We start from the raw sequence: 15,536 nt of genomic DNA on the forward strand, positions 1-15,536 counted from the left end.
GACCTTAAGGGGGAAGCTCTCAGTTTTTCCCCATTGAGAACGATATTTGCTGTAGGGTTTTCATAGATGGCTTTTATGATATTGAGATATGTACCCTCTATCCCTATACTCTGAAGAGTTTTGATCAAGAAAGGATGCTGTACTTTGTCAAATGCTTTTTCTGCATCTATTGAGAGGATCATATGATTCTTGTTCTTTCTTTTGTTAATGTATTGTATCATGTTGATTGATTTGCGGATGTTGAACCAACCTTGCAGCCCAGGGATAAATCCCACTTGGTCGTGGTGAATAATCCTTTTAATGTACTGTTGGATCCTATTGGCTAGTATTTTGGTGAGAATTTTTGCATCCATGTTCATCAAGGATATTGGTCTGTAATTCTCCTTTTTGATGGGGTCTTTGTCTGGTTTTCGGATCAGGGTAATGGTGGCCTCATAAAACAAGTTTGGAAGTTTTCCTTCCAATTCTATTTTTTGGAACAGTTTCAGAAGAATAGGTATTAATTCTTCTTTAAATGTTTGGTAGAATTCCCTGGGAAGCCATCTGGCTCTGGGCTTTTGTGTTTTGGGAGATTTTTGATGACTGCTTCAATTTTCTTAGTGGTTATAGGTCTGTTCAGGCTTTCTATTTCTTCCTGGTTCAGTTTTGGTAGTTGATACATCTCTAGGAATGCATCCATTTCTTCCAGGTTATCTAATTTGCTGGCATAGAGTTGCTCATAATATGTTCTTATAATTGTTTGTATTTCTTTGGTGTTGGTTGTGATCTCTCCTCTTTCATTCATGATTTTGTTGATTTGAGTCATTTCTCTTTTCTTTTTGATAAGTCTGGCCAGGGGTTTACCAATCTTGTTAATTCTTTCAAAGAACCAGCTCCTAGTTTCGTTGATCTGTTCTACTGTTCTTTTAGTTTCTATTTCATTGATTTCTGCTCTGATCTTTATTATTTCTCTTCCCCTGCTGGGTTTAGGCTTTATTTGCTGTTTTTTCTCTAGCTCCTTTAGGTGTAGGGTTAGGTTGTGTATTTGAGACCTTTCTTGTTTCTTGAGAAAGACTTGTATTGCTATATATTTTCCTCTTAGGACTGCCTTTGCTGCATCCCAAAGATTTTGAACAGTTGTGTTTTCATTTTCATTGGTTTCCATGAGTTTTTAAATTCTTCTTTAATTTCCTGGTTGACCCTTCATTCTTTAGTAGGATGCTCTTTAGCCTCCATGTATTTGAGTTCTTTCTGACTTCCCTCTTGTGATTGAGCTCTCGTTTCAAAGCACTGTGGTCTGAAAATAGGCAGGGAATGATCCCAATCTTTTGGCACCGGTTGAGGATGTGATCGATTTTGGAGAATGTTCCATGGGCATTAGAGAAGAATGTGTATTCCATTGCTTTGGGATGGAATGTTCTGAATATATCTGTGAAGTCCATTTGGTCCAGTGTGTCAGTTAAAGTCTTTATCTCCTTGTTGATCTTTTGCTTAGATGATCTGTCCATTTCAGTGAGGGGGGTGTTAAAGTCCCCCACTATTATTGTATTATTGTCAATGTGTTTCTTTGCTTTTCTTATTAATTGGCTTATATAATTGGCTGCTCCCATGTTAGGGGCATAGATATTTACAATTGTTAGATCTTCTTGTTGGATAGACCCTTTAAGTATGTTATAGTGTATTTCCTCATCTCTTATTACAGTCTTTGGTTTAAAATCTAATTTGTCTGATATAAGGATTGCCACACCAGCTCTCTTTTGATGTCCATTAGTATGGTAAATGGTTTTCCACCCGCTTACTTTCAATCTGAAGGTGACTTGGGTCAAAAATGAGTCTCTTGCAGACAACATCGATGGGTCTTGTTTTTTAATCCAATCTGATAGCCTGTGTCTTTTGATTGGGGCATTTAGCCCATTCACATTCAGGGTAACTATTGAAAAATATGAATTTAGTGCCATTGTATTGCCTGTAAGGTGACTGTTACTGTATATTGTCTGTGTTCCTTTCTGGTCTATGTTGCTTTTAGGCTCTCTCTTTGCTTAGAGGACCCCTTTCAAGATTTCTTGTAGGGCTGGTTTCGTGTTTGCAAATTCCTTTAGTTTTTGTTTGTCCTGGAAGCTTTTTATCTCTCCTTCTATTTTCAATGACAGCCTAGCTGGGTATAGTATTCTTGGCTGCATATTTTTCTCATTTAGTGCTCTGAATATACCATGCCAGTCCTTTCTGGCCTGCCAGGTCTCTGTGGATAGGTCTGTTGCCAGTCTAATGTTTCTAGCATTGTAGGTTACAGATCTCTTGTCCCGAGCTGCTTTCAGGATTTTCTCTTTGTCTCTGAGATTCGTAAGTTTCACTATTAGCTGTCGGGTTGTTGACCTATTTTTATTGATTTTGAGAGGGGTTCTCTGTGCCTCCTGGATTTTGATGCCTGTTTCCTTCCCCAAATTAGGGAAGTTCTCTGCTATAATTTGCTCCAATATACCTTCTGCCTCTCTCTCTCTTTCTTCTTCTTCTGGGATCCCAGTTATTCTAATGTCGTTTCGTCTTATGGTATCGCTTATCTCTCGAATTCTGCCCTCGTGATCCAGTAGTTGTTTACCTCTCTTCTTCTCAGCTTCTTTATTTTCCATCATTTGGTCTTCTATATCACTGATTCTTTCTTCTGCCTCATTTATCCTAGCAGTTAGTGCCCCTACTTTTGATTGCACCTCATTAATAGCCTTTTTGATTTCAACTTAGTTAGATTTTAGTTCTTTTATTTCCCTGAAAGGGTTTCTCTAATATCTTCCATGCTTTTTTCAAGCCCAGCTAGTATCTTTAAAATCATGATTCTGAACTCTAGGTCCGACATCGTACTAATGGCCATATCGAGTAGGTCCCTGGCAGTCAGTACTACCTCTTGTTCTTTTTGTTGAGGTGATTTTTTCCATCTTGTCATTTTGTCCAGAGGAGAACAGGTGAATGAGAGAACAAAATGCTAACAGGGTAACAACATCCCCAGAAAATATACTCTAAACAAATCAGAAAAGACCTGAAGCAGGGGGAAAAGAAAGGGAAAGAAAGAAAAAAGAAAAAGAAAAAAAAAGATAAAGATAAAGATAAAAACAAACAAAAACAGAACAAAACAAAACAAAAAACAGAATATGATCAAATATGATCAGGCTGGTGCATAGATCAGTGCCACACACTAGATTTTGCATGTATTTTGGTCCGTTAGAAGAAAGTGCCTCCCAAAATTTTAAAGAAAGAAAAACTTATATATGTACAAAAATAAGGGTTGATATGATGAAGGGATGAAATATAACTGTAAAGATGAAAATTATAAAAAATTTTATAAAAGGAATTGATAAGAAGTTGTTTGAAAAAAGACAGAAGAGGTTTTACAAAAGAAAAAGAAAAAAAAAGGGAGAGAATGTGATCAGGCAGGAGACTAGAACAAAGCCATACACTATAGAGATTTAGGGTATATTTTGATCTGTTAGAAGAAACTGTATCTCAAAATTTTAAAGAGAGAACAATTTATATATATATGCCAAAAATAAGGGTAATTACTATGAAGGGATAGAATATGACTCTAAAAATGAAAAATAAAAATGTTTTTTAAAAAAGAGATTGATAAGATGTTGGTTGAAAAAGGGAAAAAGAAAAATTCAAAAAAAAAAGACAGTTAAAAAAAATTAACTTTGAAAGACTACAGAATCATGGTAAAAAAGCCATGGATTCTATGTGCAGTATTCCCCTAGCGCTGGAGTTCTGCCGTTCTCATTGATGGGTAAACTTGGTCTTGGCTGGCTGTTTTTGCTGATCTTCTGGGGAAGGGGCCTGTTGCCGTGGTTCCCAAATGTCTTTGCCGGAGGCGGAATTGCCCTGCAATTCCTGGGCTAAGTAATCTGCTCAGGTTTGCTCTCAGGACTTTTGTTCCCTGCAAGCTTTCCGTACAGCTTTGGAGGACGAGAGTGAAAATGGCGGCCTCCCAATCTCCGCCCCGGAGGAGCCGAGAACTCGCTTCTCAGTGCGCCCCCAGAGGAAAGCAGTCAGTCACTCCCGTCTCCCCGGTCTCCGGCCGCACTCCGTGCTCACCTGGCCTGTGACCCAGCGTTTCTATCTCTGGGCCCCGACCCCGGGTGGAGTCTCCAACACAGCAGATCCCTGCCGTGCACTCCTGTGCCTCTCCTCCTGGGGGAGGAAGGTGAGTCTCCCCAGATCTGCCGCTTGTTGGGCCCCTGCTGGAGGAGCAGTGGCCCGACTGTGCCGCGGATCACGGTTTATGACAACCCTGAGCTGAGAGCCCGCGCCTGGGCTCCGTCTCTGCAGCCGGCTTCCCTGCTCCGATACCTGGGAGCTCTGCCACACTCAGGCACCCCCGGTCTTTCTGTGACCCCGAGGGTCCTGAGACCACACTGTCCTGCGAGGGTTCCACTCCCCGCTTAGCCACTGGAGCGACGTCCCTCAGCGGAGTCGACTTCTAAAAGTTCCGATTTTGTGCTCCACGGCTCTATCACTTGCCAGAAGCGGCCGACGGTGGCCCCCCTCCCCCACTGTCTATCCTCCCGAATATCGCCTCAGATTCACTTCTCCACACGTCCTACCTTCCAGAAAGTGGTCACTTTTCTGTTCAGAGAATTGTTGCTATTCTTTTCTTCGATATCCTGTTGAGTTCGTAGGTGTTCAGAATGGTTTGATCCCTATCCAGCTGAATTCCTGGGACCAGACAAAATTCAGGTCTCCTACTCCTCTGCCATCTTGCTCCGCCCAACTAGAACCTATATTCTTGTGGATTTTCTACTTTCTGCTTGTTCCATCAATTATTAAGGGAGGTATATCTCCAAATATAGTCATTTATTTATTTGTTTGTATTTTCAGTTCTATCAGTTTTTGCTTCATGTGTTTTGAAATTCTATTAGATGCATAAGTATTTAGGATTGTTATGTTCTCTTGATCTTTGTTATTTCTGGTAATATTCTCTGTTCTGAAATCCACTTTGTCTGAAATGAATAAAGCTACTCCAGCTTTCTTCTGATTAGTGTTAACATGCTGTATCTTTTTGTATCTTTTTAATTTGAACCTATTGTAAATCTTAGTATTTAAAGTGCATTTTTGCGGTCCCTGGGTGGCTCAGTTGGTTAAGCATCTGACTTCGGCTCGGGTCATGATCCCAGGGTGCTGGGAACAAGCCCCGAGTCAGCCTACACACCTCAGTGAGTAGTCTGCTTCTCCCTCTTCCTCTCCCTCTGCCCCTCCCCCTGCTTGTGCACTCTCTCTCAAATAAAAAATAAAATCTTAAAAAAAGTGCATTTTTGTAGTCTGCATATAATTGAGTCTTGCTTTTTCATCCAATCTATCTTGGCCTTATATGATCTTTGATGGGATATTCAATGTACATTACATTTAATGTAATTATCAATATGGTTAGGTTTAAGTCTGCCATCCTGCTATTTGTTTTATATTTGTCCCTCTGTTCTTGATACCCTTTTTCCATCTTTTTGCCTTCTTTTGGATTAGTTGTATATATATATTTTAAAAGATTTTATTTTTAAGTAATCTCTATACTCAACATGGGGCTTGAACTCACAACCCGGAGATCAAGAGTCACATGCTCTACCAACTGAGCCAGCCAGGCACCCCAGTTGTATATTTTTATGGTTGCATTTTCTGTCTTCTGTAGGTTTATTAATTATAACTCTCTGAATTCAATTTGTAGCTTCAATTTTTTTAGGGTTTATGATATACATCTTTAACTTATCACATCTATCTTCAGGTGATATTATACCACATCAGGTATGGTAGAAGAGCCTCCAAGTAGTATATTTACATTTCTCCCCTCCTGGTTTTTGTACTGTTCTTGCCATATATTTCATTTTAACATTTGCTACAAGCCTCACACTATGTTGTTTTTATTTTACTTAAGCAATCAATTATCTTTTAAAGAGATATAAATAATAAGAACAAAATCTTACATGTGTACCCATCCCGCTACCATTCCTCATTCCTCTGTGTAGATCCAGAGTTCCATCTGGTATCATTTCTCTTCTGCCTGAAGGACTTCAACATTTCTTGTAGGATGTGTCCACTGGTAATGAATTCGTCCACCTTTTGTGTGTAGATGAAAATTTTACTTTCATTTTTGAAAGACACTCAGTGGGCATGAAATTCTAGGCTGACAGTTTATTTTCTGTCAGGTCTTTAAAGATGCGACTGCACTGTCTTGCTGTTTGCATTGTTTCCAATTAGAAATCTTACAATCTTTGTTCCTCTCTTCCCAGCTTGCCTCTTCCCCGCTTCTGGCTGGTTTTAAGATTTTCTCTTGGGGTGCCTGGGTGGCTCAGTCGTTAAGCGTCTGCCTTCGGCTCAGGTCATGATCCCAGGGTTCTGGGATCGAGTCCCACATCGGGCTCCTTGCTTGGCAGGAAGCCTGCTTCTCCCTCTCCCACTCCCCCTGCTTGTGTTCCTGCTCTCGCTATCTCTCTCTCTGTCAAATAAATAAATAAATAATTTAAAAAAAAAGATTTTCTCTTTATCACTGGTTTTCCACTATTTGATTATGATGGGCTTTGGTACAGTTGTCTTCCTGTTTCTTGTGCTTGCTATTTATTGAACTTGTGTCTGTGGGTTTACTGTTTTCATAAAATCTAGAATTTGTTTAGTCATAATTTCTTCAAATATTTTTTCCATCCCAACCTCTCCCTCCTCTTCTTTATGGACTCCACCTGCACGCATATTAGCTACTTGATATTATCCCACAGCTCACTGATGCAATGATCTTTTTTATTTTTTAATTCTCATTTCTATTTCAAGTTTACTCACCTTTTTTTCTGCAAAGTTTAATCTATGGTTGATCCTTCTGTGTATTTTTCATCTCATGAATTGTAGTCTTTATGTCTAGAGGTTTTATTTGGGGTGTTTTTATTTCTTCCATGTCTCTCTTTGAACTTTGGAAATTATATAGTTATAATAACTGTTTTAATGTTCTTGTCCACTAATTCTAACTTCTGCCTCAGATCTAGGGTGGTTTCAACTGGTTATCTCCACCTATGCATCATACATTCTGAGTTTTTTGGGTGCCTGGTAATATCTTCTTGGGTTTCAAACACTGTAATTTAACCTATGTGGGTGCTAGTTAATTTTGCACTCCTATACCCACTCTTGAACTTTGTTCTGGGACTCAGTCACTTGGGAGCACTTTGATCCTTTTGGTTATTGGTCTACAGATACGTTAGACATGACTAGTGCAGTGCTCTCTCTAGAGCTAATTATTCCCCGCTACTGATGCAAGACTCTTCTGTGCACTCTTCCAGTGCCTTGTGAATCATAAGGTTCTCCAGTCTGGCTGATAGGAATAGGCCCTGGTTCCAGCTTTGGATGAGCACTGGGCACTGTAAACTCGAATCCTTTTGGGAGGTTCTTTCCTCAGCCCGACCTTCACTATTTCCGCATATGCTGATTGGTCTTCAGCTGAATACTCAAGAGCAACCCTCTGCTGGTGTCTAACATCTCTCTCTGTGCAGCTCTCTCCTCTCTGGTACTCTGTCCTGCAAACCTTAGCAGCTTTAGTCTCCATGGACTTACAGATCTGCCTCCTCAATTCAGGGAGTTCACTGGGTTCCCACTGGGTTCTCTTGCCCTGTGCCATGGCCTGAAACTCTCTCAAGGCAGGAGTCCAGGGCAATCGGAGGACTCACCTGGCTTGTTTCCCATCTCAGCCATCATTCTCCTTGGTTACATGATAAGCAGTGTCTTAAAAACTGTTATCTCATATTTTGGCCACTTTTTGGTTTTTCAGGCAGGAGAATAAATCTAGTCTCTGTTACTCTATCTTTGCTAAAAGCTGAAGCCCTTAGCACTAAGTTTTTCTTTTTCATTAATTCCATTCATCAGCTTCATTTCCCTCAACCTAATCCATGTCATACAACCTTCTTTAAAAAGTCCCCTCCTCTGAGATTCTTCCCATCCTCCTTTCCACATACTGAATTAGAGCTCTCCTCTCCCATACCAAGTCACTACCTCTTAAAGGCTGGCATTGTGTTTTGGTCTCATGAGTACCCTCCGACACAGCAGAGTGCCTGGCCATTGTGCATGCCCAACCTCCATGCAGAGACTAAATCAGCACTTGAAAATATAATAGCCAACCAGCTATAGGTCAGATCCTTTTGTGGTTTGGGGCCTAAGAATGCATTTTCCATAGAGACAGTGTGGAAATCTGGGAGGACAAGCCAGGTGGCCTAGTGCTAAAATAAAGGTCCTCTCTCCATCCTCCTTTTCCCAAGATTTTCTTTGCATGAGTTGATGGGCAAGGAGGAACATTGTTTTGTCCAAGGTTGAAAAGGAGAAAAAAAAAGACTTAGAGGCTACAGTCTAGAAGCAATGGCTCAGCACCTGCCCTCCATCCTGGGCTCAGGGAGGGGTTCTGGGCCCAGCTGGATGGAGAAGTCAGGCAGACCAGAAGCTGAAGGAGGTGTGTAGGGAAACACACCTTGGGATTCTGGCCACACACAGGGCTGATGTAGGACCAGGCCAACAACATTAGCCCATTTTCCTGCCCCACCCGCTAGGTGAGGCCTTGTCCCTGAGGACACAAGAGACATGCTCTGAGGTCCCGCAGGAGTATGTGAGCACCCAGAGCCCAGTAAATTTGGGCATTTATATTACTGCAAACCTATCAGTGGTCAGAAGTTGGCAGAGCTGGAACAAACAGCTGGACCTGTTGGCTCGTCTGCCAAACCACGGAATCTCTTACATGGCTGACTGTGGGCTCCTTCGCTGTGGGTTTACCCCTTCTTTAGGCGAAGGCAGCAGCAGCAGCACAAGCAGACCTCTGGCAGCAGGAGGGTGCGGGGGCCGGTGGGGCGGCTCCTGCTGAGGCTGGGCAGAGACAAGTGGAGCCAGTGGCTCTCTGGGAAGCTGTGGAGGGCATCTCTATAGCCCCCAAAGCCCGATCGGGCAGGAAGGAAAACAGGGCCTCATGTGAGTATGTGGGCAGCGTGTAAGTGTCTTCAGTATGTCTGGATTTTCTACCTGGCTTTAAATGAGCAGCTTTATCTGCCTCAGCCTCCTGAAGTCAGGGAACGGGTGAGAAGGAAGGAAGAGAAGGGATGAAACTCCATTCTGACCTGTATTCGTGAAGCTAGTGATGCGGCTCTGATTCGTTTGTTACAAACACGCACCCAGCCTCCCCAGTCTTACTGCTAGTGAGGCCTTTTCTACAGCAGGCATCAGAACTCAGTCGTGAGCCAGCACATCACAACACAAGCAGCCCCACGCCCGCCCCAGGGCCCCAGGCATGGGTGAGTGACCTCCGTTACCTGAATGCCTTCCATGGCCTCTGGAGAGACAGGTTCCCGTGGCTCCTCAACTATTTTCAGGGAACTGTGGTTGCTAGTACCGAGCTCAGCATCTTTGAGAGAGAGAGTGGCATAATGACAGAAAATAGATGATAAACATCTGCAGAGCCACAGGACACCGGAGACAGCTGGGAAACTGATGTGTTTCTCACCTGTGGCACATCTGAAGAATGGTAGAGCAGAGGGCAGTACCATGAGGTGGGGAGCCCACCCCAATTCTGACCTCTTAGGGCCCTTATGAATGGGATGGAGATAAAGTGATACCCACCCCTATAGAGTTATGGGGAAAACATGATGCCAGCGATGGGCCGAGGCCTGGTTCTGGCCCACAGCGGGGACAGGGGTGTCCTCACCCTCTGTGGCTCCTGAGCCAGTGCTCCTTTCATAGGAACCCCCCTTTAAAGTTTACAAACAACTGATTAGCAACTTTCTGGGCCGCAGGCTTTGAAATGATTTCAAGACTGCATGTGGGAAAGACCACAATTAGCCATGTCAGTGCTATCAGAACGCCAAAAGATTAATTAGCACAGGGCTGCTTTTCCTTTGTTTGAAAATATTATAGCATGCAGTCTGACAGTGACCACTATTTTTACTTCTCTACTTTCTAAGCAAGAAGAACTGGAGCTGAGCTCCAGTTCTTTCAGCTCCACTGAAAAATTACTGTTTCAGTATGTTCTGGAAAGTCAATAATCAGGGTAGTGTTTGTGTCTTTAACTTTCACTAAAAATCACAGTAGAAAAAAAAATTTTCCCCCTTTTGTCTACAAAGCTCTTCTTCCCCACCCCCACCCCCCTTCTCCTTCCTCCTTCTGCATTCTTGTCTTTCTTCTGGGCCTTATTTCTCTTCCTGTCTTTCTGTCCCCTTCTCTCTCTTTCTATCTTGTCAGTCTCTTTGCTTCCCCTTTCCCCCTCCCTCCTCCCTCCCACCTCTTCCTTCTGGTTGCCCCCGTGTCTGCTCTGCTGGAGGATTCTCAGCGATGACATCTGTTCACAGCCACCCCAGGATGATCTGCCCAGGGGCTGCCCCTCTGCACTGCCCTTCTTGTCTCTGATGATCACGTCAGACACTGCAGATAGGCCAGAGGTAGCCTATCCTCTCAGCTTCTTCTTCTCCCACTGTGCCAGCCAGGGCAATGGCTCCTGTGGATGCCTCTCAACCCCAAATCCTCAGATTACCTGCTTCTGGCAAAGATGGGGCTGAGTGAAACAGAATGAAATTCTAAGAAAAAAACTGGATGGCCAGGGAAGTGTACAGGGCATAGATGAGAGGTACATAATGTTGAAGGTACAATGAAAGAGAATCACATCCCAGGATAAGGGGTAGCTCTTTGGGCATGGGGAGAAAGTGTCTGGAAAGAGGAGTAAAGGACCTAGAATTCCTCTTCTGAAGAAACATGCTTGGTGGAATGCATCATGTCTTAGCTCCTGAATATGTCCTACTCCCTGCAAAACTTTTCAGAAAGTCTAAATGGGGCTTCCAGCATTCTCATGATGACAAGAGCCATGTGCTTTTTATGTTAATTTACTTTGTTGATATAACGTGCAATTGGTAAAAATGCATGAACTTCTACATATATTTACTCCCATGTACCAACCACCCAAACAAATACCTAAAGTATTCCCAGCACCCAGAAGTTTCCTTCATCTCCCTGTCTAGCCAGTATACCACTTAAAGGCAAATGCTATTCTGTATTCTACCATCATTGATCTGTTTTGCTCAGCAGCAAACTTTTTGAGTTAAAAAAAACACATATCAATAATTCCCTGTTCTTAAGTTCTACTCTATGTTTTTAAAGATAGATTTTCCTATTTTGTTTTCAATTTGAAGAACTACCCAAAAAAAAGCAACTAAAAGAAAAATACTAGACCTTCGTTGTGCATATATTTCTTTTATAATTAAGATAAAATTACTAAAAAAGTAAGAGACCTTAAAGAATGGGTTCGATTTGCAATGAACAGATAATCCTGCTGACTTCACTGTTTGACAGTCTAATGTTCAGGACACAATTACCAACTACAACAGCTAATTGTCTTGGCTGAACTGTCGTGGGGTTATTGCAGTTTATTAGTAAGCAGGGGACACGCTTGTCCCCAGAGGTGGCTGCATTTTAGAACTGGGCGAGGTGAATCCATCTCTCTTTCTCGTGTCTCCGGGGTTTTGTGAGGTTTAATTAGTTAATGTTCATAATGTGTCCTAAGATCCTCAAATGTGAGGTGCTATCCAAGGGAAAAGTCAGGGCACTGTATTGTATAACACACAACTGAAAACATGACTGAGGCTGCAGATTTAATTGTTATTTTATTACTTATACCACCTATGTAGCTTAGAAGTTTCGAACTAGTGGGAGTAGAAGCACCATTCGCTAGGACTTTCCCTGTTCTTGAGATTGCTTCTGTGGGATGGGTTTACCATGAACCTAATAATGCTAGAGGTTCAGGTACCCCTCCCTCCACTGTACAGGCCCCTCCCAAGACACAGCACCTACTATTGCATTCACAATTTTGCATTTGTTTTCTTAAAGAGGGCTCTCAAATTGTATCGACTCTAGGTCCCGCAAGACCTGGGTCTGCCCTGCTCTATCTGATAGCGATAATACACACGGAAAGCTAATGAATACATTTTGATGGCTTTAGGAATAAATAATAGTAAACAATCTGGTGGGGTTTAACATTTATTTTAAATATAGATCAAAACTCCCAATAAGATTTTTTTGTGAAATGAAATAAATTGATTCTAAAACAGTAAATATGGAGAAATAGTTTTTAAGACATTTTAAGAAATAATCAACAACAGAATTTTAAGAAACAAGAACAAAGAGTGGGCCAAATTTCCTAATGAATATTAAGACATGTTATAAAGCCATAGTTACTAGAACCATGTATTATTCAAGTAATAGAACAGAATGGAATCCAGAAAAGAGCCAGACAATTATAAAATTACTGATATATGTTAAAGGTGGCATTTCAAATTGGTGGAGAAAGAATAAACTATACAAATAAATAGTGCTGGCTCATCATATGGGAAAAAATTAATTTGGGCCCCTATTTCATATAATACAAAAAAATCACTTGCACGGGGCACCTGGGTGGCTCAGTTGGTTAAGCAGCTGCCTTCAGCTCAGGTCATGATTCCAGGGTCCTGGGATTGAGCCCCACGTCTGGCTCCCTGCTCAGCGGAGAGCCTGCTTCTCCCTCTCCCTCTGCCTGCCACTCTGCCTACTTATGCTCTCTATCTCTCTGTCAAATAAATAAATAAAATCTTTTAAAAAATCACTTGCAAATATGCTAACAGCCTAAAGTCCTTTTTTTAACGTTGAAATTATAGGAGAATATCTCTATGATCTTGGGGGTGGAGAAATTCTTCCTTAAAAATCCATCTGCAAAAGGGTAGAAGTCATAAAAGCAAAATATTTTTTACTTATTTACTTGTGTGTGTGTGCCAGGCATTTTTTTAAGTTTTTATTTTAATTCCAGTTAGTTAACATACCTATTCGACCACATCAAAATCTAAAAGGTCTATTAAAAGTACCCTAAAAAGAAATTTTTAAAAAATTAGATACATGGAGAAAATATTTGCAATACATAAAATAGACTAACAATCTAATTACAGAAAGGAGAAATAACCCATTAGGCAAAGGCAATGAATAGCCAGGAAATGTAAATGACCAAAAATCATACAAAAGTGTTCATCCTCAATAATATTCAGAGAAATAAAATTAAAACGATATCTTCTTTCATACCTATCATATTGCAAAAGTTTAAAATGCTGACACTGAGTATGAGAGAACTGTGAAAGGGTCTGGAGGAAGACCACTGGTTTGGCCACATGTGGTGGCATGTGAGTATTTCCAAGCCCAGCAAGAACAACTCCAGGAATAGGGCCTGGGGAAACTCTTGCAAGGGATCCAAGAGACATGCACTGGGATGTTTGCTGCAGCACTTCTTGCAATAACAAAATAACAGAAACAACTTTAATGTCCATCTAAGGACAAGTGTGACACATTCCATGTGGTGGAATACTGCCCAGAAGGTAAAAAGAGTGTCCTAGATCTTAGATCTATGCATACCAACATTACTAGATCTCAAAGAATTGAGTGAAGAAGTAAATTTCGAAACATCACATATTCCCAAAGACACCATTTATGTATTAAAAAAAAAAACAAAAAAACAAAAAAACACTACCACAAAATGGTAGTGTTTTGTCTATGAATACATGGACTTCACATAAAAGTATAAACAACTGGTCTGGGTGGACACATACTAAAGTTATTACAATAGCTATTTCTGGGGAGGAGAGGAAGAATCAGGCTTAGATGTGGTTCAATGGAAACTCAACTTTAACTGCATTATTTTAATTTTTTAAAGGACAGTTTCATGCAATCAAGATTTTTTAAATGTCCAATTATAAAAGTAAATTTCTATCTCCAAAATACTACAAAATAGCCATTCTTGTTTATTATTATCATATTATGGATGATTTCAAAAAAGCCTGCCAAATGAATTTAAGTCACTCAGTTTTATGAAGGGGAAAGATTAGAGGTTGAAGTTAAATCATTCATTCAACTAAACTTCAATGGAGAGCAATGAGCTGCAAGCACCCTGAGATACTCAAAAGTAAATAATGAATAAGATGTAGCCCCTCTTATTCTACAAGGCTCACAAGTGATCAGGGTATACACACACACACACACACACACACACACACACAGACACACACACACACACACCTATCTCAAAGTGTGAAAGTTGCTAAAGCAGATATATGAGCAAAGCACACTGAGTACTCATTTATTCATTCATTCATTTAAAAATTTATATTTCATACCTACCATCTGTTAGACATTAACATTCTAGGGATTTCAGCAATGACCAAGACGAACTTGCACCACCAAAGTTTAGTAAATGAACAAGAAAATACTAAGTTATTATAGATGGCATATAGAAAATGCCCCAGGATCTGCTTTAGATTGAGTGGTCGAAGTCCTTCCAAACATTTAAGTTGAGACCCGAAGGCTAAGAAGTAGCCTCGAGACAATAAAAGAGAATGGAAATAATGAGCAGACAACTCTTTCTAGGAGTTTTGCTGAAGAGTGAAGACACCGTTATTTCTTGGTATGTTTTCCTTCCTTGGTTTGCCTCTGGCCCTGTGGTCTTCTTTGTAATTGTGTTACTTTCCTGGGGCTGCTGTAACAAATTATCACTCACTTGGTGGCTTAATGATAAAAATGTATTCTCTCACAGTTCTGGAAGCCAGAGTCCAAAATCAGTATCCCTGAGCAGAAATTAAGGTGTCGGCAGGGACACACTCCCTCCAGAGGCTCTAGGGGAGAGGCTGTTTTTGCCTCTTCCAGCTTACAGTGACTGCCAGCATTCCTTGCCATGTGGCCACATCACTCCAACCTCTGTCTTTGTGGTCACAGCCTCCTCCTGTCTGTGTTACCTCCCTCTGTCTCTCTCTCATAAGGACACTTGTGATAGCATTTGGGCCCCTCAGATAACCCAGGATAATCTCATCTAGAGATCCTTTATCACACCTACAAATACTCTTTTTCCAGAACCAAGGTAATATTTACAGGTTCCAGGGATTAGAATGTGGACATCTTTTGGGAGGTAATATTTCAGTGTACCTCAAAAGGCACCTGTAGCTAGCTGAAGGAGTGCTGTGTATCCATCCAAATGCTTACTAGGAAGATCAAACTCAACTCATCCAAATCCGAAATCACAGCATCTCCATCATATAATTCCTTCACTTTTATTATTCCCATTTCACAAAATGGTCCCACCATCCACTTAATTTCTGCAGTCATCCTTGACTTTTCCCTTTTCTATAACCCTCCTTTTCTCCATATGCAGTAAAATATCAAATTCCATTAATTCTCCAAAATATCTCAGGTTCATCCACAGTCACTGTTTTGATTCAGTCCCTCCTCTTCTCTTTCCTGGACACTCTAGTGGCTGTTGGAAAGTCTTTCTGTGAACTAGAAGTCGACCATGGCTCCCTTTCTAATTAAAGATTCCCAATGGAGTGGCACTGGGTGGCTCAGTCGTTAAGCGTCTGCCTTCGGCTCAGGTCATGATCCCAGAGTCCTGGGATCAAGCCCCGCATCGGGCTCTCTGCTCCACGGGAAGCCTGCTTCTCCCTCTCCCACTCCCCCTGCTTGTGTTCTCTCTCTCTCTGTGTCTCTCTCTGTCAAATAAATAAAAAGATCTTAAAAAAAAAAAA

General features: G+C 41.3%; 1 protein-coding gene across 1 annotated transcript in view; it reads right to left on the reverse strand.

Moving 5' to 3' along the window:
- Positions 1 to 15,536, reverse strand: part of CFAP61 (cilia and flagella associated protein 61) — a 290,863-nt gene that overhangs the window by 210,114 nt on the left and 65,213 nt on the right. Inside the window, exon 8 of the mRNA XM_044918685.1 lies at positions 9,276 to 9,367. Coding sequence (XP_044774620.1) covers positions 9,276 to 9,367 — 92 coding nt within the window. The remainder of the gene's footprint in view (positions 1 to 9,275; positions 9,368 to 15,536) is intronic.

Source organism: Neomonachus schauinslandi, chromosome 10 (assembly GCF_002201575.2).
Source record: "Neomonachus schauinslandi chromosome 10, ASM220157v2, whole genome shotgun sequence".
NCBI lineage: Eukaryota > Metazoa > Chordata > Mammalia > Carnivora > Phocidae > Neomonachus > Neomonachus schauinslandi.